Source organism: Aythya ferina (assembly GCF_964211825.1).
Source record: "Aythya ferina genome assembly, chromosome: 5".
In the NCBI taxonomy this organism is placed as follows: Eukaryota; Metazoa; Chordata; class Aves; order Anseriformes; family Anatidae; genus Aythya; species Aythya ferina.
In genome coordinates, this window is record NC_140301.1 from 48,380,589 (window position 1) to 48,406,803 (window position 26,215).

The 26,215-nt window shown below is 39.7% G+C and overlaps 2 protein-coding genes across 9 annotated transcripts in view; one reads left to right on the forward strand and one right to left on the reverse strand.

Moving 5' to 3' along the window:
- The window catches only part of RPS6KA5 (ribosomal protein S6 kinase A5), a 78,023-nt gene extending 73,474 nt beyond the window's left edge, over positions 1 to 4,549 (reverse strand). Inside the window, exon 1 of one of the 2 annotated variants that reach the window (XM_084522760.1) lies at positions 4,178 to 4,549. In XM_084522760.1, coding sequence (XP_084378886.1) covers positions 4,178 to 4,250 — 73 coding nt within the window. In that variant the 5' untranslated portion in view covers positions 4,251 to 4,549. The remainder of the gene's footprint in view (positions 1 to 4,177) is intronic. The other variant, XM_084522759.1, reaches the window with a different exon arrangement.
- A 626-nt stretch (positions 4,550 to 5,175) lies between these two features.
- DGLUCY (D-glutamate cyclase) overlaps positions 5,176 to 26,215 on the forward strand; it is a 42,336-nt gene continuing 21,296 nt past the window's right edge. For 3 of the 7 annotated variants that reach the window (XR_014693577.1, XM_084521049.1, XM_084521050.1), the window contains exons 1-5: positions 5,296 to 5,424; positions 6,754 to 6,811; positions 21,617 to 21,728; positions 24,354 to 24,507; positions 25,214 to 25,412. Coding sequence is in view for 6 of the 7 variants with exons in the window: in XM_084521049.1 (XP_084377175.1) it covers positions 5,327 to 5,424; positions 6,754 to 6,811; positions 21,617 to 21,728; positions 24,354 to 24,507; positions 25,214 to 25,412 (621 nt within the window). In the remaining variant the exon portion in view is untranslated. Of the gene's footprint in view, positions 5,201 to 5,295; positions 5,425 to 6,753; positions 6,812 to 16,378; positions 16,584 to 18,568; positions 18,653 to 21,616; positions 21,729 to 24,353; positions 24,508 to 25,213; positions 25,413 to 26,215 lie in introns of those variants that run through there. The other 4 variants (XM_084521051.1, XM_084521052.1, XM_084521054.1 and 1 more) reach the window with 4 other exon arrangements.

Here is a 26,215-nt window from a genome sequence, read left to right on the forward strand (position 1 = left end):
GAATTCTCTATTTAACTCATGATTTCATCATCTTTTTTAGGCACAGGAATCTCCACAAGGCCTTAGGATGCAATATGAACAAACAACAAGCTATCTTACAGTTTAGAAATAAATCTATTCCAGTTTAAGTTCTCACTCAATAAAGGGTAACTGAGAATTTGTAATACTAAACCCTTCAAACAGCCCATGAGTTATCTTAAGCCTTTCATAGTTCCACGTGCAATTATAAACGAGGCTGCTTGGCTCACGTGGAAGTTCCAAATTATCCTGCTGCTCCAAACTGTCTGCAGTGCCGCAGCCCATCGCTGTGCTGACTTCTGGGCTTCACATGCCTCTTCTCATGCCATACAGCACAGTCAGACAAAGTGCCCCCAAAAAATCCCAGTTTTCTCATCCTTGCCCCTCACTGGGCAATGCTGGAAGTGAACACACTCACTGCAAGATGGGCAGCCTCCCTGCCAGTCACATACACTGAAGTTTCAGGATCCTTTAATCCTTCCCTCCCCACCACCTCCCCGCCAAAATCAAGAACTATGAAAGAAGCAAACAGAAGTAGAAAAAAAAAAAAAAAACAAAAACAAAAACAAAAAAACCTCACTGTTAGCAGTTCATTTTCTTCTCACCTTCCCACATCACAGCTCTTTCCTCTGCCCATATCCTTCCCCATCACACGTAAATCGTTCTCTAATAGGTTTTACGTTTCTCATTGTGCACTTCCTTCACACAACCAGGGAACAGAAAACATAAAGAGGCAATTATAGTATTTTTTCCACTGTAAATAATACATCTCTTCTTAGGTCTCCAAAACAGATGCAAAGCTGTAACAACTCTGAGGTTAGCCTTCAAGAATACAACCTTTTCCCTTATGAGATACAAGAAACAGATCATCCTGAAATTCTCATTTTCTTACTATTTTCACTGGAAAGCTTCAGTAACAGTCAAAGACAGTCACCAGTTCTTATCATTTGATCTTTGTTATGTTTTTTCTTTGACTTCCTGACAAGAGACGGGGATTCCACTTTCCCCACAAGCTCACTTCCTTCCCAGTATAAGCAAAAGGAGCTGGTGGCTATTCTGAAGTGGCTGAGTTGTGAGTTTCTACTGAAGAAAAAAAGGTTTTGTGTGACAATCTCTTCTGAAGATTAAGAATAAAAAAAAAAAAAAGAAAGAAAAAAAAAGTAAATCAGTTGCTAAATACATTAGGAAAAAAAATCACTATTAATTGAAATGTGTTCTAAAAGTCACTGCTGTGTCTAATCAGCAAAACAACCGACCAAAGGAACAATCACTAAAGCAAATGCATGTATACAGCTTGTCCACCAGTACGAGGAAAATCTGATTCTTTGCATCATTAAAATAAGAAATACATACACAGAGCAGTACTCAATCATTGTAACCTGGCAAAGTACATGGCATCTCACAGAGGCACTCAAGTGTTGTGCACCACAGCTCCTTCCCTATCACAGAACCAAACTACATGCCTGTGAACTGATGTTTTTTCAGCACTTGTTTTTTGGTCAAGCAATAGAGAATGACTTCCAGTGCCATAAGATCGTGGGATATAGACCCAAAAATAAGACAGATCCTATCAAAGACAGGATTTTAATTTCAAAGCCAAAGTTTAAAAGATGTCAAACCATGGTATGATAGGGTTAACAAGCAGCTGAGTGCTGCGTAGAAATAACACTACATATGCTGTAGCTGTGCATTTTCATATGCTGCAATACTGGCTTGAAGGTAACAGCAATCATCTGTTTTGTTCTTGAAGATACTCTTTTCATCTGAAATCCGAGTTTTATAGTGTGCTCACTTACTCACTTGACTGCAGTCGATGCCTGTCTCTAACCAGCTACATGGTTTTAAAGCAATTCCAAGACTCGAGTAATTACAAGGCATAACTACAGGTTCACCTGCACTTAGCTGATTTGAATAGCTAATTTTTCATGCTTTGAATGACTTTCTGTTATCAAGAGGTTCGAGCAACAACTTCCACAACATGAAAATGAGACACTCCCTTCTCAAAGAAGCCACTATTTCTACCACAATAGTACATTCTTCCAAAGCGCTGCGAGGACTGACCTCTTTTTCATCTGCCAACTGACAGCTAGTTTCGATATGCAACTCCGTAAATCATTCAATTAGTCACAGAGCTAGCAACATCAAAGAAAACACACAGAGGAGGGGAACTCTGGAATCTAAACAAATCACACATTAAAAGAATATTCATGGCGTACAACCTCAGTATTTTAAAGCAACAAGGATCCTACGGCTACAATTCCTGTTAGGCGTACCGTCACCCTCTTTCTCAAAATGAAGTGAAAATAATCGTGCTGCACGTTTTAAAACTGGGGTGGGTTGACCCCAGCCAGCAGTTAAGCACCCACACAGCCAGACCCAGTACAAAAAAAAAAAAAATACAAAAAGCATCCAAAGTATCCTAGAGATTACTAATTGCCTATTTCTACACAAAAGAAAGCTGATGGCAACTTTTCTCTTCCAATTATCCCATCTCTGTGCTTTGTGTAGAGACAAGTTCAGAGACAATATCTTGATATGCCTTGCATAGTGATGACACTATTGACACCTTCAGGAGTAGGAGTCTCCCAGGAGTACATGACAGAGCAGCTCCCTCCTCCACCCTAATGTTCCAGAAATAGACAAGCCATTGCTAGAAAGCATTTTTCAGAAGCAGAGTTTTCTAAATACTTAATAAGGAGAAGAAAATGAGGAGGGAAGAAGCAACTGAATCCTACTAAAGGAATTTCAGAAGCTTAAAATGAGACCAAGAAGCCCAAGATTATTATTTTTTTTTAATTAAAATCAAGTATCAGTACTTCCTGAATCTATAAAGCTTAAAGATCAGGACCAAAACACGTGTGTATTATGCTGTTAGACAGCTCTTTGTCTAGCGTCAGTGGATGTGTTTATTTTCAAACTATCTTTACACAGCTATCCTGCAGGGATATGTGCTGCCTCAACTTCTAGAAAATAGTTATCTAGCTATGTCTAGATTTCTATGGAGTAAATGTGTGTCGTATCCTTTCCCCTACACATTTCCCGCACACTGAAATCTAGCAATACCTAACAAGACAAATATGCATTGCACCAGTTCTTTTTTTATTACTATTATTCTTGAAAGAAGGAAACTACTGCCTCTTTGGTTTCTGCGCAGCTATCAGGAAGAGAGCCTTTTTTCCCCTCCCAGGCTGCAGTGATAGCTATGCTCCGCTGGGGTACATCTACAGAGCCCCTAGACCTGAGTGACTTAAAGCGGAGCATTATCAAAAAGACCTCAGCAACAGCATCTGCATTCCCGAGTGGCCCAGTAAAGCAAGTCAGCCACGTTAACCCAGGGGTGCTTGTCTCAAACTTTTAAGGTGAACATCACCCTACAGTTACTTTTACTTAATAATGGAGACAAGAGAAAAAGAAGGGGAGAGAAAAGGAATGAAGGTCATGTTTAATAGCACCTCCACTGATAATGAACAGAAAGAACATATAACCTGACTGCACGCTACATGCACTTGTGAATTTACAGTAAGTTCTAGATCTACTGCAGCAGTCAAGTTGCCTGGAAACTTCAGGGAAGCACAGAGTCCCTATTACAAATATATCAGGCTCTTCCATAACACAGCAGCATTTCCGAGAGGTCCAAGGGGTGGACGGCGGCTCCGGAGGGTCTCGGGGCAGGACGGAGGCAAAGCAGGCAGCGGGGGCTGAGCAGCCCGGTAGCCGGGCGGCTGCGGGCAGGCACGCTGCTCGCCCCACAGTTGCGAGGAAGAGGCGAGCTGTCACAGAAAGCTGCCACAGAGAGCTGCGGAATTTAGGACCGCGACAACCAGCCCCCCACCCACACCGGCAGAGCCACAGAAGTCCGAGGGACTGCTCCACACACCCAGGAGCCTGACCCGCGGCCCCGTGCCCCCTCCGGCAGCACCCACAGCACAGCGCAGCGGGACGGGGCTCGCACCCCCCCCACACACGCCCAGCGGCCGAAGCGCCCCCCCCCAGCGCTCCTTCCCCCCTCTCCTCCCTCCATCCCCCCGGGGCTGCCCCCCCGGTCCCGCACAACTCTCCCGGCCCCTTCCTCCTCCTCCTCACCCCCCCGGGCCCGGCCGCTCCCCTCAGCGCCCCCGGCCGCCATTTCACGCCCCCCTCACCCCCCCCCCCCACTCACCGTTGCGCAGCTCGTGCCTGACGGTGAGCAGCGGCCGGGCGCCGTCCTCCGCCGGGCCCGAGGGTCCCTCCATGGTCCGGTCCCGGGCGGGGATTTTTAGTAATTTTTTTTTTTATGTTTTTTTTTTTTTTGCTTTATTCTTTATTTATTTTTTCACTTGGCGGCGAGCCGGGGCCATAGGAGCTGGGTGAAATGCAGCCGGCGAGGAGCGGGGAGCGGGGGCCGTGGAGGCGCTCACACACACACTCACACACACACACGTAGGCTGCCCTCCCCCGGCCCTCAGGGCCGGCCCATGTCCTTGCGGCTCCCCTCCCCCTCGCTCCGGCCGCGCTCCCCGCCCCGCGGCGCGGCGCCGAGCCCAGCCGAGCCCAGCCGAGCCCAGCCGAAGGGAGAGGGAGGGCAGCCCCCGCTCCTCGCTGGGCCCCCTCCCTGCCCGCCGAGCGCTGATTGGCCCGCGCGCCCGCGGCCCCCAGCGGCGATTGGGTAGCGAGCGGCCCGCGCACCGCCCCCCGCCCTTCCGCCCCGCGGCGCCTTCCCTCATTGGCTCGGCGGCTGCGCCAATCGTTGGCCCCGCCCCCCCGCTCCCCCCTCCCCACCCCTCTACTCCCTGATCTTGTTTGTAAACATTCCCGCCCGCCTCTCCCGCTCCCCCCGCCCTCCCCTGGGGGCGGGCGCTGCGTTGCCTAGGGGACAAGAGAAGGAGCCGATTGACCGCTGCGGCTGTCAATCATCCCAGGGAGCGGGCGGTGGCGCCCCGCCCTCGGGCCTGTTCCATCGGGCTGGTGGGGGGGGGCAGCCGTGGGCCTCCCCACTCGCAGGGGCGGCGGGGGGGGAGCCGGCTGGCATCGCTTCCATGGAGGCGGGTGGAGGGGCTGTGAGGGGGGGACACGGCTCGGCTCGGCTCGGCGGCCCCACAAGATGGGGGCGGGAGGCTCCAAGGCGCTGCCGGGACCTTCCCCCGGGGTCGGGGGTGGGCTGGGGAGGGCCGTGGGGTGCGCAGGAGGTGGGAGGTGCTGGAAGGTAAAAACGGCCCCGGGCGGTGCCAGGTGGGGGCTCCCTCACGGGACCGGGGGTTTGTGGGGAGCTGGGGTCGGCTTCTTCTCTAGTGGTAGGGCCAGAGGGGATGGCCTCAGGTTCGGGTTGGGAATGAGGAGACATTTCTTCTCAGAAAGAGCTGTCAGGCGCTGGGACGGGGTGCCCAGGGAGGCGGTGGAGTCACCGTCCCTGGGGGTGTTCCAGGAAAGGTTGGACGTGGTGCTTGGGGACATGGGTTAGTGGGTGACATGGGGGCAGGGGGTGGTTGGACCAGGTGACCTTGGAGGCCTTTTCGTGCCTTAATGATTCTATGACTTTGGAAGGAGAGGTGTTTGGGGTGATACCAGGCCTCTCGATCTCACTTAAGCCTCTCGGTCTGCTGCGATGGATAAGCAGGCGGGTACACCCACAGCAGCCTGCGTTTTCCCCCATCCTCTGTCAGATTACACAAATTACTCTTCTTCTCAGTTCTTATCACCGTAATTCCCAGCTTGTTTCTTTTGAATGTCGTGTCATACACAGGAGCAGCGTGCACATGCAGAGCCTCATTTTGGTACACTGGACATGAGTGAAATAAAATGTCTTCTGCTCAGCCTTTATTCACATTCCAGCATTGTGTTTTTCTTCGTGTGTGTTTGCATACATATACATACTACTTGAGTATTTGTACATACATACCCATGTTTCTACCATTTCCTGAGGAGAGATTGAACTATTTAAAGTTCATAGGAGCTTTCTACTATAGTATTACTTAAATACCACATCTTATTTTAAGTTCAGTTTAGTTTTGTTTGTTTTCAGAGGTTAAAATACCCAAGGGTTTTCTTTTATGGTATTCCTGGTTGAACTTTTTGAGGATGTTCTCTAGAAAACACTGCAGGAGTACTGCTGCGGTATCGGCCCATAGCATGTGGTACGCACCTAACTTAACTGGAATTGTCCATTCAGTTACTGCCTTCCTGACAGTATTTTATCAAGATTAAAAATATAGAAAGTTTGATTACAGAAGGTGTTTTCGAACTGAAAAAGCACTGATTGGCTAACTTTTGTCACTTTGTGTTAAAGTGACATTGCAGTGTCTCAGTTGCAGCGATAGTAAATGTTACATTAGCAGTTCCCTTACAAAAGGGAAAATAACGAAAATACAAAATAAATAGATAAAGTTAATTGTTAAATTTTTGCATCTTTATAACTCATGGCTCCTTTCCACACCTAGCGGGAGCATCAGCTTTACTTCTCTAGAAGTTGCAACAGCTTCTGGTTATCCTTTGTCCTAGATGATAGATCGTAAAGAGACTAGCACAATGTCATGCAGGGGCTCTGCTAGCCAGCGCTTTGGACTAACTGTCCCTGGCAGCCACAGAAGAGAGTAACTGAAATTTGACTCTGTTCTGTTCTTTACTAGCACTTAGTGTGAGTGGAGCTGGCAATGAATCCAACAGTTGCAAATAGTCTTGTTTTCAGATGGTCATAGCTTGACAGACTTTATCTGCTTATTTGCCTTGGGCTGAAATCTCTTTTCTCCTTTTAAATTTCAGGTTAAAGGATTTAACAACCTTAAAGAATGAGGTGAAAACCCCCAAAAATCTAACCAAGGTTAGTGATACATTATTGTATCTGCAGACTATGCATATAGCAAGACAGTGATTACTCTGTATATTTAAATTCAGTTGTGACTGGGCTTGGAAAGTCATATTGCATGAGCTGAAAGTTCATTGTTGTCACTGAGAGACCTTCTGATTTGCTTGCACTTTGGCAAAAGTAAAGGAAAAATATGGTTATTTCATCTAAAAAATTAAGATTTTTTCATAACATTATCTCCAGAATTAAAATATTGTAGCAGTAAGGTTCTCTCGTCATACCCAAAAACAGCAAAACAGTCCTACTGAATGCTTGAATATAATCCCACCTTTTGACATACATTATGACATTATGACAAAGGGACTGAAATCCTAAACCTCCTGTCTATTCCGTCAGTACAAGACTATGTTCAAGATTTCATTTCAATTAAACTTTTAGGTGCAATGGGGAATAAAACTCAGTCCTGTGCTTGATTTAAGTGTAGACCTGCTTTTAGTGGAATGGTCCAGGCATAGCGGGCTGGTTTCATTAACTTCATCACTTTTGTCTTTGAATCATTATCACTGTACTGGTTTCTGGCCTTGTGGTCATTTGTAAAAGGGCAGAGTTTTGTCACTGTTAAGGGTAGATAGGATTTACAGGTAGTTGGAAATATACAGGTTACATCTGTAGCAGTAAATAAAGCAGAGCAAGATTCATTTTCTAGGTGTCAGGGCAGGTGACAACATGGCATAATTTGCAAGCATACAACTAAATTCTTTACTTTTCAAATCAGGGTGGCCTTTTCCATACTGCTTCCTGGATTTAGCGAGATTGTAAACAGTTACTGAGCCATGCTGGCCCCCAGTTTCTACAAGGACATTGAGAGGGTACTAGTCAGGGGCCCAACCATACCCAAAAGCACACCATCAGTCAGGAACACGGATAGTTGTGTTACAAGCACTCAGATTCTGCATTTGTCCCGTTTAAATAACTAACTGAGAGAGTCACAGAGTCAGATGAAGGAGGTAATTGGCTTGAGCCTGCAGCCAAAGAAGGCATGTGAAAAGTACAGAAACAATCATGGGCTATAGACCCACAGGGAGCCTAGAATGGTCTGTAACAGATTGCTTTATAGTTTGGAGAAGTAAAACCACCCTTGCTATGTAAACTGTACTTTTGGAAGAGCAGCTCAGAGTGCAGTATAACTGACTGAAAATGTTATTTGCGTTTTAAATAATACTTCAGGTGTGTGCAATAACACTGAACAAAAAAAAATATACTATTTGGCATGGTTGAACATTCAACAGATTACCTCTCCAGTGTTAAAACAAAAAGAAATAAAAACAATTAAAGACTATTGGGTAGTGAGGAGCCACTTGCCCTCTATAATGCAGATGTCTATTTTGTACATGGTATTTTTGAGTCATGCTGATACTCGTGTGTACAATAAGAGCAGCCTGACAGGTCAGTCAGCCAACAGTTCAATGTTTGAGCTGAGCATGTGCTGCAAGTTTGGGAACATGGAGTAACAGAGTTCTAAAGATAGATGTCCCTTACCTACCCCACAACACAACTGTTCAGAAATATGTAGATTTACTTGCCATTCCTAATTGCAAAGAGAGACAGGAAAAAATGTTGTGGGAAATACCCACATGGAAAGATATCGCTGAACATTTAAGAAAAAGTATCACATTTCCTTTTGGGTTCGAAAAGAGCTGGTGTGCCAAGATGGTTTGAGAGCTGAGGTGAAAATGAAATTGAAATGCTCGATATACAGACTTCTGAGAGGAAATGAGACAGAAAGAAAGAAGAAAATGAGTGCTGTAGCTGCATACTTCCAGGGTGTCACTGCTTTACACCATTGACATACTTGATTTACTTTCTCTCTGAAGAGGAGCTGCATATGAAAAAGGTAGTTTATATGGTGCTAAGGTTGAAGACATGTAGCACTTTCTTATGGTCATTGAATTGTTACAAAAATAGATGCTATTTTCAAAGTACAAATGTTGGAAAGCTGGATGATACAAAGTGTTCCCCATAATCACAGAGAACATTTGCACAGCGAGGGAAAAAGAGGATCCAATTTTGGAAAACAATAAGTTAATTTAAGCAAGGATTCCCCAGGAAGAACATTCAGAACATGAAAAGGTCTTTGGGTAAAATCTTAATGCAGTAAAGGTACTAATTCCTCGTTTACATATATTATCTGTATTTAACCATTTATTTTCCTTTTAAATCTGCATTTGAACACTTTGTGCTCCATAATTGTCAAAAAGTAAATAGGGTAGGTAAATATGCTGTTTTAAGCATTTTTGCATGCAACTGCTCCAGCCAACAGTTTTATCTCTCTAAAGCCGCTTAATGTCATACCATGAAAGGAGAAGTTATGCTAAGCATCCATGCCTAATAATTCTTTAAACGGAAGTGGTACAGCTCTGTCAGGAAGTGGATCGTTTCTTGAAAGAGTGAATGTAAGTGATGAAGATGTGTCACTGATCCTAGAGTTACATCTTTACATGAAAATTTATTTCTGTGATTAAACTTAAGTCCTCTTTCAGTTAGTAATCATTTCTCCACTAAAAGTATATTTTTTCTTTGATTACAGTACACCTACTGTCCCTTCTGAAAGCAGCACTTTCAAAAGTTTGTTAAAAATCTCTATGGCTCTAGAAGAGAAACAATTTTAAATATGTTATATTACTTGTTTTCTAATGAGGAAAAGGAAAATGAGTGAACACCGTTCAGAGAGGAAAGGAAGCCGTACTATCTAGCAGAACAGAAGTAGGGGGGTTATTTCAATTTCTGATCTGCTTAAATGCCTAAGCTAGACAGAGCTGGAATTTCTAGTTAATACGAATAATTGTTTTTTCGATCCTAATTGTCACTCACTCACAGCAATTTGAAATTCTTTTCAAATTTGTTGTAAAAAACACAGAGGGATGTTCCACATAACGGTATCTTTAAAACTCTGAGTAATACTGACTGCATTGTAATTAAGCTCAAAATCCGTTTCAGAAAACTCATGTAAATTCTCATTATTTTGAAAATTGTCTCTAAATTTTGGAGAAGGGGACTTTAAAAAGGAGAAGCTAATCAACATGATCTGAAAGCTAGAGATGAGGAAATTAAAACTTTTAACTCAGCATGGAGACTGTGAGTACATCCTGATAGTTGCAGAAGCCATGCATCTGCTCTCCACCCCCAAAGAAGGAAGCAAAAACATGAGAAAAAAAAAAAAAAAAAAAAGATTAACAGGCAGAGCTTGAAGGTATGCATTGTAGTACTTGAAGTCAAAAAAAGGAGATAGTGAAAAAAATGACATGTAATGAAGGTGGAGAGGCAGTTTTTGAAAAGCATGAATGAAAACCATTAAGTTCATTTCCACAACGTTTCTCTACTGTCATATTTAAAGATATTGCATCTGTTAAATTACCATGGAGCAAAAAGATTAATAAAGTCAACAATATTGCAGAGACTCCTGTATGCTTTTTTCCTTTGCCTTGACAAAAGTTAAATGGTTATTGATTTTGAAATTACTCTTTTAAAGTCAAAAAGATGAGGTATTCCCATTACTTGAAATAGCAGAAGAGAACATTTTAAACAATCACATAATATTACAAAGGATTATAAAAACAGGAGATGCTCTACTGATTTTTTGAGACAGGATGCAGATCAAGCTCAGCATAGTGTCTCCAGTGCTGTCCAGTAGCAGCTATGTGGTGTCACAACGCCATAGCCAGAAACTTCTACAGCTTAAGCATGCAGTGTATGAAGAAAAACCTCCATGTGTTTGCTTTGAGTTTGCTGCTTACTAGCACAGTCTGATGACCCAAAATTATTTAGTTTAGAAAAAAGGAGAGAGTGAAGAATTGTTACCTTTTAGCTCCTCCGGGCTATGCAGTCTTTTCTGTTGGATCTGCCACTCTTTGATATTCAAACCTAGAGTGTGAAGCACAAGTCTCCCTGCCTCATGTTGCCCAGTACAATATTTGCAGTAAGCATGGGATATGTATCAGGCACCAACAGTTCTCTGAGATTTCAATAATCCATGCACAGCTGTACTTTCTCAGGTAAAGAGTTTACAGGGAAACATAGGTTATTTAGATGCTAGAACTGGCAGTTTCAATACACCTCTTTTCTGATGTAAGCTGTTTGGCTGTGACACTCTTCTGAGAGGATATCAGAATTCACGTTGGTCAGAAGGCATTTTACACTCCTTTTCTAAAATCCTCAAGATTTGCATTTTCTCCAGAGCGTTAGCCTTTTGTGCACAGAAATGTCTCTTTAAACAATTTTCTTTTGGCTGTCATTTAGAAAGTCTGTCTAAGAGTAAGGTTTGGCATCCTCTTCTTTACAACATGTCACATTGAAAACTACTTTTGTGTTGTGACTGCCTGCTAATGTATTTATTGGAAACGTTACAGCAATATAGATTGTTGACATTGTAAATAACTCCAATAACTCTGAGCTACGACAGCCCTCTACCCCCACCCCCAGCATTTTCTGGTATTTAATGAAGCTTTACACTAATACCAGGTCTCTCTCCAATTTCAAAGGAACACATTCCTATTCAGCCAGATTTTATTACATGAAATCCAACCGTATAATTACAGAAACTGAGTAGTAAGTGATTTGCTTCTCATTGGACTCAATGTTGCCTTTCTACGACTTTAGCAAGATGCAGTAGATGTTTGCATCTTCAAAATGTGAAGTCAAATGAGGTGAACCCCACGGATTCGCAGCATTCTTTGCAATAAACCGTGAAGTTAGGGTATCGCTTTAACTTAACCACACGCTCTCTGAGTAGCATACATTTGCAATGTGGCCTTAAGATGTCTTCCCACCAAAGCATTTGGTTTTGGGTGGTAGTGAGATGTTGTTAGAAGCTTTATGTTATTTTCCTAACTCTTTAGATTAAAAATCAGTAAAACAGTTCCCCTATGTGACAGTATTTCTCTTTAGAAAACTATGTGATGAAAGACAGTGGACAAGTGTGAAGTATTTGTTTGCTTCATGCATTAGACACACACACAAGCAGACAAAAAAAAAAAAAAAAAAAAAAGCTTTTGGATTGCTTTAGCAAGTACTAGAGCAACAATTACAAGTCACATGGGATTGGCCATGAACCTGCAATGTTCACTGCAGTCCTGGAGCACTGTTCTTTGGTTATAGGAGGGGATGAAGGCAATCTCTGCAAAAATTATGAGTCCCTCCCTTTTGACAGTTAATCCCTTTTTTAACCTTGTGTTTCAAGACAGACCGGTATCATGCTTTCTGGAGCCCTTTATGTACCCTCTCTGGCTTCAGATATCCCAAGAAAAAGCAATCATACCTTCTCAAAACCAACAGTGCCTCTTTTTCTCTGCAGAGGCAAATGAATTCTTGCCCCACCCACACAACCCCAAGAGAGCAGCCTGCTCCCCCCTACTCCCTACCTCTGCTACAGTAGCAGCAACGTTTGTCTTCAATTACATGTTCAAGGATGGTATTGTCATAGTTGCAAGTGATTATGCACATTATCAGTGGTTGCTTCCTATTAATGCTTTTACCTCTCTGGGTTGAAGCTTCACAGTGAATCCTCTTATAGATGAAGCTTTGGCCTACAGCAATCTATTTTGGTCCTGTTTATTTGATTGTTCTGTGGTTTTGTAAACTTCATTCCTGTTGAGATTCTTAGAAGGGACAAATCAAGAAATCATACAGCCTTATTAGAACATAGCCCTGTCTAGAATAACAATAAAACCAAAACATTTAAAGGCTTACTACCTTACTATTACCTGTTCACAGAATGTTAATTGCAAATCTTTAGCTATTTACTTGAGAGCAACTTATCTCTTATCTTAGCAGCTCATCTCTTGGCTTTCCTGGTTATTTATTTGTCATGCATCTGGATATTAAGTCCACACATTCATGCAATAAATATCCTAGCATTCAGGTTACCTATAGTATTCATAAACTGCTACAAAGAAGCCAGTAATTTATTCTGATTTATTATAAAAAGATCTAAAGAATTAATTTACAATCTTATCTTATGTGCAGTATTACATGTCAGAGGTTATTTAAGCAGATGTTTCAATCTAGAATTGAAAACATAAGCTTACGGTTGTAGTCACAGGACAAGTGTTTGGTGCAGGTAAGAGGTTGCATCACACTGCAGTGATGCTGAAAAGCCCTGGCTATAGACTGGCACTCTTTTGTGCTGAGCAATATACAGACACAGAAAAAAAGAAAAGAAAAAAAAAAAAAGAAAAAAAAAAAAAAAAAGATGTTTCCCAAAATTTCTCATTAATGTAATATGATGAAAACCCTTAGACCACAACTGAAAACTGGAAAAACTGTCTTTTTCACTGAAGCTGATAATTACTATATAAGGTCAGGTATTGATTCTCCATCAAAAATACATGTCTATTAGGAACAAAACGGTCCATCTATAAGCACAGCATCCTCTGCTTCAGAGTTTATTTTTAGGAAATACATTTCAGATGTGTGACTTCTGCACAACTCATGAACCCAAGGTGACTGAATTCAGATGCATTTCTGTTAATACTTTTAGCTATTTTTAATATGCATAGATTGTATCCTAAACAATGCTTGCTTAATGCACTTTGTTTTGCGTACTTTCTTTTGTATACTTAGTAACCATAGAAGACTCACATACACATCTTGAACTTTAGGATAACCATTGAAATAACTCTCTTTAATTGAGAAGTTTTCTCTATGTGATCAACCATGGAATGAATGCACATATATGTGTAGATATATATATATTCATAGACACTTTTTTTTTTTGTCCAGAGTTGGAAACCAAGTACAGATTGTAATCGTTTCCTTCTTCAATAGGAGTGGAAAATATTGTGTAATATTTTCCAAACTGAAGCTGGACCTACTCAGAATGCTTAGTTTTTAAAATTTCCAGTAAACAAGATGAAAAAGCATGTTTATTGTTTGATTAGGAGACCACAGATTTCTTAATTTTTATAAATGGTTTCATATTCTTTTATATCCTCTTGGTAAGTTATCTTTTCTATGTCAAGTGTGTGTGTATAGTAGCTGTATGGTTCAGCAATAGTAATTATAACTTTCTTTTTATCAAGGATGTTATCTTGTCCCATACACATGTATTTTTATAAAGTATATATATTGCTTGTATCTTCTTCTGTCTTTACCTTAAATTAATCTCTCCTGTCACATCATTCTTTATTCAGATCTGTGTATAGTACATAGCTTGTTTGCAAACAGTCACATAGATGAAGTACAATACAGCAAATGTCTGAGCACTTCATCTGTCCTTGAACTGAACAGGACTGCTTTTCTCTTTTACTTATATGCAGAGAGGCAGTACAGGTTTGAGTCCTTACATTGCAAAATCAGAGACAAGGGTTTGTGCATATAACCTGAGCCATATCTAGGAACAAAGCCCCAAATAAATACATAATAAAAAAATAGTAATAGCTTAACTTTTGTTCTGTACTGCCTGTATACAAAATATCGGCTCAAGTCTCCATTAAAAAATTGAATTTGGAACTAGAGCACACTGAGATAAATCCTCTGTAGTTCAGGTCTTTTAAAAATATAAAATCAGGTTATTGACGCATAAGGCATTTACAGCCCTTAGCTTCGTATTGTGTAGTAATGAAAATCAAAATGATGACATTAACATCTCTTTAAAACCAGGTAACCGATGCTGCAGCATTATGAATCATCTCTTTAGCACCAATGCTGCATTTTAAAAATACGATTCTGTGGTGACAAAAGGTGTGAGGGTGACAGGCCTGCAGGTCTTATTCAACTTACCGTTTCCTCATAGGGAAAGCAGTAGAAGTTGAGGATTAATTGTATGGGCTAAAAAGTTGAAGCCTGTGTTTTTTCAAAATTCTTGAGCTTCTACTGAAACTGCACATGAAGCTAGCAGTTTGAGATGCTCACTCTAATTGCTTTAACTGCATTGAATACTGTAGTTTATTGTATTAAACACTGGATATCTAAGAGTGACAGCACTTAGTCATCAGATACCTGATCTAGTCTGTAACTGGAAACTTACATGAGAAGTTCTCTCTCTACCATTACTCTGAACCTTCCAGTTTCTCCACCTTAAATGAATGTTCGTTGATACATTAGGAATGACTATACGTTTCTGCCAGCAGAACCAGCACAAACCAAAATGGTAGCATAAAACATTGCTCTTGTAAGTCCCATATTTTTCTTCAATTTATTCTCTACTTGCACGATGCAAAGTGCCATATTACCATTTCGTAACTAGAGTAAGACTAGTTTAGATTCAGAACATGCTCTGACTCCTCCATGCTGTGCATAGCTATGCTAGCATGGCCTGCATTAGGACCCTAGCCTAACAGAGCTGCTTAACATTCCCTGTGCACTTACTGCATAACCAGGGTGCTGTTGCCACCAATGATGACCCTCTGAATCCTCATGATAGACTGACTGCATCAGGACCACCCGCATACTGTGAGGTGAAGCTGACCAGGTAAGGGCCTGATAAGGGCCTGAATCCTTCCCCTCACATTACAAGTGTTACATGATTGGAGATTTGCTTTTCAGGACACAATGCTTCAGTTCAAAACCATCTTTCTCCTAAACAGTACCCACCATTGCAGCCCTAGGGGAACCCAGTCTCTACTTAATCAAAGGTGATTCTGGTGGATGAGGACAGTTGCCCAGTGGGAGGATTACATTGTATGCAGGTCTTGAATGACTGCTCCGAGTTCAGAAATGGAGAGGACAACTGGAGGCACTGATGAAGTTTCTGATGCCTGCTCTGCAGCACCAACATACCACTTGCAGAATATCTCTTCCCATGATCACTGTGGTTGCCATTTATCTATAAAACAAGTTATTTCCTGACTTCTACAGATGATTGGGCAATCAGGTCAGGGTAGTAACACTCTCATTTGCTTGCCTGAGTTGCCACATCCTTCACAGGAGGGGTTTTCTACCCCTCCTGTTACTGCAAGGCAGAGGTCCTCAAAGGTTCACTTGACATTGAATCTCATATTGTCTCTGTATATTTAGGGGAAAAAAAGCTATGGATGAGTTACAGATCTTCATTTGGGTCCCACCACAAGGTGTTTTAATTCAGGATTAAAATTCACTAATCCTTCAAGTTCTTGTTCACAAATTGAAGGATGATGAACTCTGATGATTTCTGGGCTTTCTGATGCAGTCTACCAAATAAGTATGTATTGTGTTTGCCAGTCAGGCCCTGAGCTCTTGCAGCCAGAATGTAAATGTCTCTGCTTGGTGAAGAGCTGTGGATACAGTGACTTCACAGCTGCTGGTAGACATCCGTGAAATGACATAGTCCTGGGGGTAACGTGAATAACCTGTACAGCAGGAGCATAGCAGTGTTCTTTGGGAGCATGGTACTATTTTTAGGGTGTGTAGGGATCAGAACATCACTCATCTGCTTACATCTGGATGGAATTCCTTGGGAGGAACAGGCACCCCGTCAATGCTGTGATCATGCATGACATGACTGGGTGTAACCTGGGTGGTGACATACTTGGCTATCAAGATAAGCACCTATGACTGCTGCTTTGCAAACAAAGCAGTACAAGTCACTGTACTTTGTCCTATGGACTTCCACTTTCCTTCCACATGAGTATGATTGGGAAGAAAAATTTTCCTCGCTACAAGAATTTTTATCCAGCCAATGCTCATTGCCTTGGTCCCAACATGCAGCATTCCACTGGTTAGGAGAAAAGCGGGGGGAAAAGTCTGGCACTGATGGCCAGCAAGCAAGGCCCTCCTGCATCCTCAAGCTGCTTCAGTGCTTGAAGAGGCCCAGGTAAAAAAAATGGTGACTGGACTCAGGCCAGAGAATTGTAGAGCGATTTTAAGCCTTTTCAGTACCTCAGGGTAGATCAGGAGACTACATTTACATGCCAGCCTGATGGTTTTGTTTTGTTTTTCAATTTCTTGAAATTGAATAAGCAGTTTGTGTTAAACTAAAATAACCTCTGGTAGATCATTTTCTGTCTCTTCCTCCTGCAGCTGGTTAAGTATTCCTGTCAGCAAAGTCAAAGGTATGACAGCAGTATTTTTAATCTTGATAAAGGCCCTTGTCTTTTCTTATGTGTGTATTTTATCTTGCTAAAGGTGTGTATAAATGAGGTGGCTGTTCCAAAGCCTGTTGGTCATATGTTTATGTAAGATGATGGGGGAAGTATGCAGGAACTAGGATATGATCCAAGGGATTGGAAGGATATATGAGGCCTCCCACCTTTGAGAAGGATATAAAAGCCTAAACAACCCAAATTGTGGATAGATTCTATCCATGCAAGGGCAGGGCTTGAACTATTCTCTAGTCTCTAAAGAACAAATCTCTGCCCAGATTTCTCCACTTCAGAAACAATTTTGTCCCTGAGCAGAAGCTGGGTGTAAAATAATATAAATGTAGTGGTGAAAGTTCAGGGGATAGGTGCTGTACAAGATGTGTCACACTAACATGGAGTGCTGTCTTAAATGGCTGCTTTGCAACTGGTCATTGCTTTCTGTTTCTTGTTCATATTATACTGGGATAAACTAAACATTGCGTGTTTTTTTTTTTTTCCTCAAGTAAACAAGATTGCCTCAAAGATGCATTGGTTCTTTTACCAGTTTTTTATAATGACGCAATCTGCAGGATCTTTAGTGTAAACAAAGTGCTTTAGGCAGCAGAGAACACTAATGGAAACTAACTTAGATATCTATTTATGACCCTTATCTAAAGGTTTCTAAATTTCAAAGCCAAATACCCCGTATTTCAAATGTAGAGTTCAACCTTAATTTGCTAGATGAACCACTATCTGAAAACATATAAAGCACTTCCTCTTTGGAGTTGTACACAAAGCACTTCTGTGCTTTCAAATGATTCAAAGCAGATGGGGACAAAAAGGATCATTAATGGATTCTTCAAATAAAGCATCACAAGTATAACTGTGAGACCTGTTTGGAAAATGAGGTGGAGTGAATTTTCAAAGAAGTTTGTACTTTTCACAGAAGTCATTTGGCAGAATTTCAAATCAGCTTGATAATTAAGCAGCAGGTCTTTTTAAGCCCTGTTTACGTTAACAAACCTCTGTAACCATATTCATACTAGGGCAAGCATAGTACACAAAGGGTTTTCATAGGTTATAATTAGTTTAGATTACTTTCCATTATGTATCAGTAAAGGCAGCCCGTGGGCTGGCTCATGTTTCAAGTTACCCTGCTGTTCCTGTTAGTGCAGCAGTAGCTTTGGGTAAGTTACCTGCATGACAATATCTGGAAAAAAAAACACCTGCCCAACAGTGTTACCTAGTGACCTCTGCGCTTCTTTTGGCCAGTGAACCCGTGCATGCCACCAACCATTCTTTTAATTGAACTTTAAATTGAAAATAAGATAAAAGTTACATAAATTGCAAGATTATATTACACACACACACACACAAAAGACTTTGGGCTACATGCAAGCAAGTCTCTAGATTAGACTTCAAAAAAAATCACTGCATTAAACCATATTCTTATGTGTACCAACACCACTGGAAAAACAGACCTAAAACATCAGAGATTGGTATTAACTGCTTTCCAGTATTCAAGTTGACTTGTTTGTTGCTCTTAGCAGCAGCACATTTTACAGGCTGTTTGTTTGCAGATGATCCATTTTTTTAAATTGCAGAAATACTATGTTTTTCATTTTATTTCATGAATTTGCTTGACACTTGTAACCGCAAAACAGTCACACTGACACTTCTGAAGGATATATTAATCCTTTTGTGTTATTATCGATTTTTTCATTTTTATCTGACGCAGTTTAGCACAGCAGTATGGACACACCCACTACATCTAAAAGTGGAATCTTTCTGACACTTAAATGACATCTTCCCATTTTCCCAGGTAATGAATAATTATGAATATAATCTCATTTAAATATCTGCAAAATGTACGGCTATTTCATAGGCCCTGTCAGCATCCTCTCTGGAGGACTTTTTAACACTTATCCTACACCCTGTCTTACACATATCATGATCCAGCATATTCCTATGAGACAGCTGATACTGTTATCTGAAACTATCTTAAAACAAAATAAAAGGAGTTGAAAAAGACAGGCCAGGGGACAGATCTTGACTACTGATTAACAGCTGTACCAGACCATTTAGATAGAGGGCTACTCCCCTGCCTCATGAAGCCAGTCCATACACTTCATTAGGCATTCTGATGGGTCAAGGTGGAGAAGATGCTGTAAGACCTGAGTTATTGTGGTACTTTTCCCCTGTCATCCCAAACAAGCCATGCTCATGATGTCTTTAACAATTTTCCAGGATGTCCTGGAGATGGTTGGGGAATCTAAACTTAAGGGTGCCCCCTAGCATGGGGAAACAACATACTGTGTAGAAATAAGCCATTCCTGAGGAAGTCAAATAGCAAAAAGCTACTTTTTTGCTATAAGCATCTGAGAGTTTTTATTGACTGTCCAAATTTAGTGACTAGAAAAACACCAACATAATCTATTACTGACATTGTATAGCAAATACAGTGATCTAAAGTTGTAACTCAGAATTTTATCCTATAGAATGTTCCTGAGAGTTTTAGAAAATCTCCACTGGAACTTTAGTGATAACAAGTGGTTATAAGGCGTGTTTTGTCTCTCCTCTGAAAGAGGAGAGTCATCCTACTTTTATACAAAGGTAATGTTTAAATTATTCACTTCCTAACAAATTCATCAACAATATATCTTGCTTTGCAGCTAGGGGCAGTGTTCACAAATTGAAACTACAATCCCAAATGTTTCCATAAGGTACTTAAGAGACAGCATTTTGGCACTACTTATATTTGCGGTACTAGAGCTTGCTCAACACTTACTTTCATATAAACCTAAAACTTTTAAAGGCCTAAATGTTGCTAATAAAGTTCCGTAAGTGCTTCCATTTCCTCTGCTGGACATATACTCTATGCATTGAAAATCAGGCTTGCCCAACATCGTTCTTGGGCATTTGGGATAAAGTACCTGGCTGAAGATAGCTTTCATCCCAAACTAAATTCACAAATTTCAGACTGTCTCTCAAATCCAAGTAAGCTAGTACTTCTTAAGACCGTTAGATGACTTCAAAGATACTCAGAAAGGAAGAAAAACAATTTGAAAGAATCACATGAATACATGTGGTTGAATGAATCGTTCCAGAGTAGTGCTAGAAATTCTCTTTGCAGTAAAAATAATGTTTCTTAAATTGTCTCATATAGGCCTGGATTAGAATCTAGTCACATTTCTCAATCCAAATTCTAGTTATCTTTAAAGCATTTGCTTGAAATTGTTCACAATTCTGTAACGAAGACTATTTTTTTGTGCAGCATATAGACTGTTATATAAAAGCAGAAAAGATGGGATGAGTTGGAGAGTAGTAAGCTAGAGTTCAGAAAAAAAAAGTATAAGCTGATTTCTTTTGGCTGGCAATGTTATGTAATCATTTTAGAATTAAGCATTACAGGCTTCAAAGACCAGATACAGAGCTTACTCTAAATTTCAGTGCACCCAACTTAACCACTCAGAATTCTGCAATCTTTGGGAAACATTTTGGACAGACAACCCGTGATAAAAATATAATTTCCATCAAAACATATTACTGCTCTTACTTTGAGTTTAACAGAAAACTTTAACAGAAAACTTTAACAGAAAACTTTAACAGAAAACTTTAACAGAAAACTTTGATTTTTAACAGAAAGGTTAACTTTTGCTAGAAGGTTGTAACATTGCATTGTACATTAATTGATTGGCATCTTTTTAAAAAGCAGCACAATTTTTATCATGTTTATTACTTCTTACAATTGACACCAGGAATGGCTTCTTCTGAATTAAAGAAAAACTTGGAGGTTGGTAATTTGGTTGCTTGGAAAGTAATTCAGTTTATTTAGTTAGAATGAACATATGATTAGATAAATATGTTATCTCTGAATTAGACCATGAAAAGTTATCAAGGTTAAAATCATAAGGAGACAAATTATTATTTTACCCTGAACTATATTTTACTTAGTCCTAGCAGTTGTATAATAAACCCTTTTTACTTCTAGATAGTTTAGGCTCAGGGAAAAGCTTTCTGTTGACTTTGATTAGACTGTAGAAAAAAGTTGTGTTCAGTCTTCAAGAGATGTAAAAAGACCCAGATACTGACTGTAATTAGGGTACTTATCTCTATTTCTACTCCAGATTGTATGAAGTGACTTCTGTATGTCTGTTTTCCCAGTGGAAGAATAGCCACAGGAGTACTCATTATAATTTCAGTATATCATTTCTACATAATGAGTAGTTGAAAAGTATAATATATATGAAATGTATCAAAATGACATTTTCTGAATATAGTTACTTTTACCACAAGGTTGGGTTGCTCATTGTCTGAAAGCATTTTCAGCAGACGTAATATTACAGATTGTAGCTTGGTAGATCAGTCCATTTATGTTTTTGCAATTTTAAACTTATAGCAAATTTTGGAAGGGTGAGTACTCTAGGAAATGAATATTTAACAGGGAAAAAGAAGTCTGTTTCTTATATTACAGGCCAGCAAAACATTGCATTTTATCCAGAATGTTAACATGCACATCTCTGGTTGATTTATCTAAAGATTCAGTTTCTGTTTAATCAGAAAATGTCAATGAAGCAGCCCTTTGACTTTAATTTGCCTTTTGGGTTTTAATTAAGGATTTCCCAGTGATAATAAGCTTGGTGGGGCATCAGGAAGAAATTGAAATTAAGTTTTCCAGCACTTGAGAGAAAGAAAGAAGGAAGGGGAAGGAAGGGGAAGGAAGAGGAAGGAAGTTGTATACATGTAATTGTGTTTAAATTTATTATTATAACATCTTTCTGTTAAGGCTGAAAGGATGCTCTTGACAGGAGGCTTGAAATCTCTCCTTCCCCATGTACTAAGAAGAATAATTCGTTGCAACAGACACAGTATCAGTAATACTTCTGGAATGGCAGAAGGTAAGGAAACCTAACAGCTCTAAGTAGAAAATGACTCCATTTTAGTTTCATAACTATGTCCTTACTTTTTTCTTTCTTTGTTTATAAAGGTGTTTAGGACTATCAAAAGAGCTGAAGTAAAGCAGAAGTAAATGTCAAGCTGACTTAAATTCTTAACTCACTTGGGTGCTTTTGAAATCACATTGTAAGCACCAGACACTGGGTTCTTAAATCATAGAACTACATCAGAGAAATCATCTTACCTGTGTAAATTACATGGATTTTGTTTTCAAAACTACCGTGTATCCTCCAGCTCCCAGTTAAGTCAATGATAAATTATGGTTGCAGAAAATGTTTGAAAAATCTTTACCTAAATCAGGTTTTCCTTACACACACTATCATCCCATTTATAGGATCACATGCTGTGTTATTCACAGAGACCTTGCTTTACTTAGTGCATAGGATACACGTTGGGAAAGACTTAGAGAAGTACAGTCACAAAAGTAGTTTCCTGCTTCGTTTGTTGCAGAAGTTGGAAATTACTTACTCAGGAAGATTGGGAATTATATGGAGAGGGAAAGAATAGGTCTATACTAAGATAACTGAATGCATTCTGGAGAATTGATCTTTGTCTTCTCTCATAGCTCAACTTTTACAGAAGTAGCGATTCCTGTGTTGTTGTTCTGATCAACTTTAAAATGTAACAATGTAATGAAAAATACTGTGGCAAGTAGCTGATGAGCAAAGCTGTGTGTACTAACATTAATATAAGAACATTAAGGCACATATTTTAGAATCATAGTGAGTCTTGAAATAATGGTCTTATTTTCTATCAGTATGTAAGCTGAAAACTACTAATGGAAAACACGTTACAACATTAATAATCTGCAGTTTGCCCCAACTGTATTTGTGTATGTATGTGCTACTGCAGTGATTTTAAACGTTAGCTTTTACATTTGAAAAAAAATAGTTTACTTCCAAAACAAATTCAGACATACTACTAAAATAACTATTTCTTATTGCCTTCATTGTCATTCAGCAAATGCATTAAAAACTCTTTCGAAACTGCTCTGAATTGGGATATTAGTTTGTTGAACTAATGCCATAGTTGATCAGCATTTCCAGCTTCATTAACACTGCTCAAGAATATGTTCCTGATGTTGGATACATTGTGTGAATATATACTTAAGCTTATATGGGAAGAAGAGGAAAAAAAAAAAAAAAAACAACACACTTATCTGTAAAGAAAGTAAGGATAGTTATCAGGAGTAGCAATAAAGTTGTCTAAGTCGCCTACAGATTCAGACTGTCAGCTGTGACTTGTATTTTAAATTCAGTGTTGTCTAAGTTGAATGCACTGGCTAAAACCATAAGGTTAAGAATCTGAATATCAGCAGCAAAGTAGAAAGTGCCTGTAGATTTCACATGGGCAGCAGGGAATGAGGCTAAAGGGTAACTCAATGTAGTATTTTATTCAGTGGTAAATTTAGTATGTTTATTTAACAAAAATGAATTCCTGTATTTAGCAAGGAGCTATTTCTGTATTTAGTAACTTTTGTTAGTAATAAACTGCATTTTTGTGCTGGCTGGTCCCAGAAGAGCAGTTTGTGGGCACATTCAATATGCAAATACATGCTTACCTCAGTTTAAGCCTTTGCTTTATATTTTTTCCATCAGGAATAGCTTTATCTTTTGGTTTCTTGGTTGGCTTTGGTCAAAAGTAAAATCTGGCCGATTTCTACAGCCTTTTAAAGAAGATCATTGATTTCAACTGAATGATTGCTTCTTGAATGACTACCAGAGTCACAAGTTCAGACTACCACAGTCTTTAGGAAAGTGGGAGCTTCTACACAGCCTCTTACTTGCCTGTCTAATAGCTGGCACAGTATTTAATAAGTTTTCAAGACAAATTGATACACACTGCACAAATATTAATATCTTTAGAACCTGTTTTGTGGTAGCAGTCAGTAAGGTTTTAAATAAAAGCTCATTATGAGTGAAGAAAGTGTAGCAGTTATATTCATTTTGTTCTTTTAAATTAGAAATATTAGAAATGTCTGAGTTTCAGTGTGCTAAGCAAGAGATTATTCCTGAGCTGTAACTTCTCTATTAAATTGCAGCCCAAGGTAAAATTATATAGTCAAGGAATGGGCTACATGAGGACAGAATATCAGCATTTTTCTGTTATACTGGCCATGATTTATAACTTAGCATTGAACTTTAAAAATGGTTAAAGTGTGGTATGTAACAGTCCCCCTCCCACACCCCCTTTTTTTGGCTCTGTGCTGACATTTGCACAAGTAAAACATTTTCCTATACAATACTAATTTCTCAGGTTATAGAATAAATTTTGTTTATATGTAAGTTCATAGAATTGTTTAGGAAAGTAATTATGCATTCTTCATAGTCTAGTACTCTCCATGTTTACCTACTACTTTAGCTGTGAACTACTTGACATACAGAGTACATCTGGCTACAATTTTTAAAATAGTTCTAAAATTTCTTTAATTCAATTACAGAGTTTTGAAATAAAATTTCCCTTCAGGTAATTTTATAGACCATTTACAGAGAGCTATACAGAAAAGTTTGTTTCTTAAACAAGGAGCTGAATTAATAAGCAGTCATTCCTACCTTCCACAATTTCAGGCTATAAACAAGCTAACATTGTGATTTTGCACAAGTCCCTGGCTGATGACTTTGAGAAGTTCTGTCATGCAAACAATGGACCTCTGCCATTGCTGTACAGAAGCAAACCAGGTGACTGGAAATGTCCTTCTCTGAGTAGTGATTCTGATATCAGGTAAGTACGGGCTGACTGCTTCTCAAAATTCTGCAGCGGGTGCTGATGGTGATTAGGAGAAATCAGTTTCAGGGAATAACCTGCTCTCACTGTTGTACATTTTGAACAAATTTATTTTCTTGTAGTTATACCTTTGAATGAAAACTGTGCATGAGTATAAAAGAGTAGAATCAGCCTAATCATCTAGTTCTTGAGAAACTTCTTATCATAATTATCAATAATGCAAGTTTTTCTCTAATGTAAAAGTGAATTTTTGTGTAATTTCTAGAAGTTTTGCAGTCTGAGCAGAATTAATTTACTTATGTTTAGGCAAGGTAACCACATTATATTTTTAAGGGTCTCTGAAATTTAAAAGATGTACTTCTCTAGCAAATACTAAAAAGAAAACTTAAAACAGCTCCCTAATTTTGGAATCCGTGAGGCATGATACGTGTAATGGACATTTACCTGTAAAACCTGAAAAATACAATGAAAAATACAAAGATACTCTAACATGTTCTGTTTGCTGTGTAGAATGCTGTTTATGTGTAGAATAAAGTGTTTGGTTTTGTCTGTGTTTTTTCATTGTTACTCAGAATGAAACAAAATGGACAAAGTAGGCTGGATCTTGTGGTTTGATAGTAGGTAAAGTCAATTTAGATCATTCTGGTCATGTGCCTTCTTTTCAAAAACATGTTAAAGCTGTGATAACTTCTTATTTCGTTAGGACTGACTGCCCACAGTATAGAGTGTATGAGTATGGAGCCTTCACTGGATCTGTAAAAAGTCTAAAGGAATATTCGGAACAACTTAAGGACATGGTGACTTTCTATTTAGGCTGCAGCTTTTCTTTTGAAAAAGCAATCCAAAATGCTGGCATTCCTATAAGAAACGTTGAACAAGAATGTAATGTAAGCATGTATAAGGTAAGTAGATATACATATAGTCTTTGCTGTAACTTTTTCCATATTTGTCCATATTCATCTTATGGCCATGTAACTATCGTGCAAAATCAGAACTTTTTTTCCCACTTGCAGAGTAGTTTTAGGCAGGTAGTAGTGCTCAGTGCATGAAAATATAGGGTAAAATATCAGGTCAGTGCTTTTCTCAACTTCCTGCAAGGCTGAATTTTTTTTTGTTTTTGTTTACAGTGGCAGTTTTTTGTGTGTTCAATGGCAGCCATTTCATTTGGATTTGGTGCTTATTTCCTTCTCTGTTTCAGCTGATGAAGCATGTGCTATTCTGATCATCACCTTTATATATGTCCCACTCTCCACACCAGTTCTAGCTTGTACTAAGAATATTCTTTTTATAAGCCTTGACAGTACAATCATAGAATCATTAAGCTTGGAAAAGACCTCCAAGATGATCTGGTCCAACCATCACCCTACTACCAATGTACCACTAAACCATATCCCTAAGCACCAGGTCCAACCTTTCCGTAAACACCCCCAGAGATGGTGACTCTACCACCTCCCTGGGCAACCCGTCCCAATGCCTAACTAGCATTAGCAGTTTGCTCTGCATATATGACAGTCACAGCTTGGATTTCTCTTATGACTGTAGAGCCTTTAAACTCCACATTTGCTAGAAACCCAGGCCTCTGGGACAGGTGTTCCTAAAAAGCTGAGGTGTCTACCATAGCACTGAAAATTATAACCATGATCAGAAGATGTATAACACAGATTTTAATGTGGGCAGAAGTCCTAGTATAAGCCTGACTCTGCTA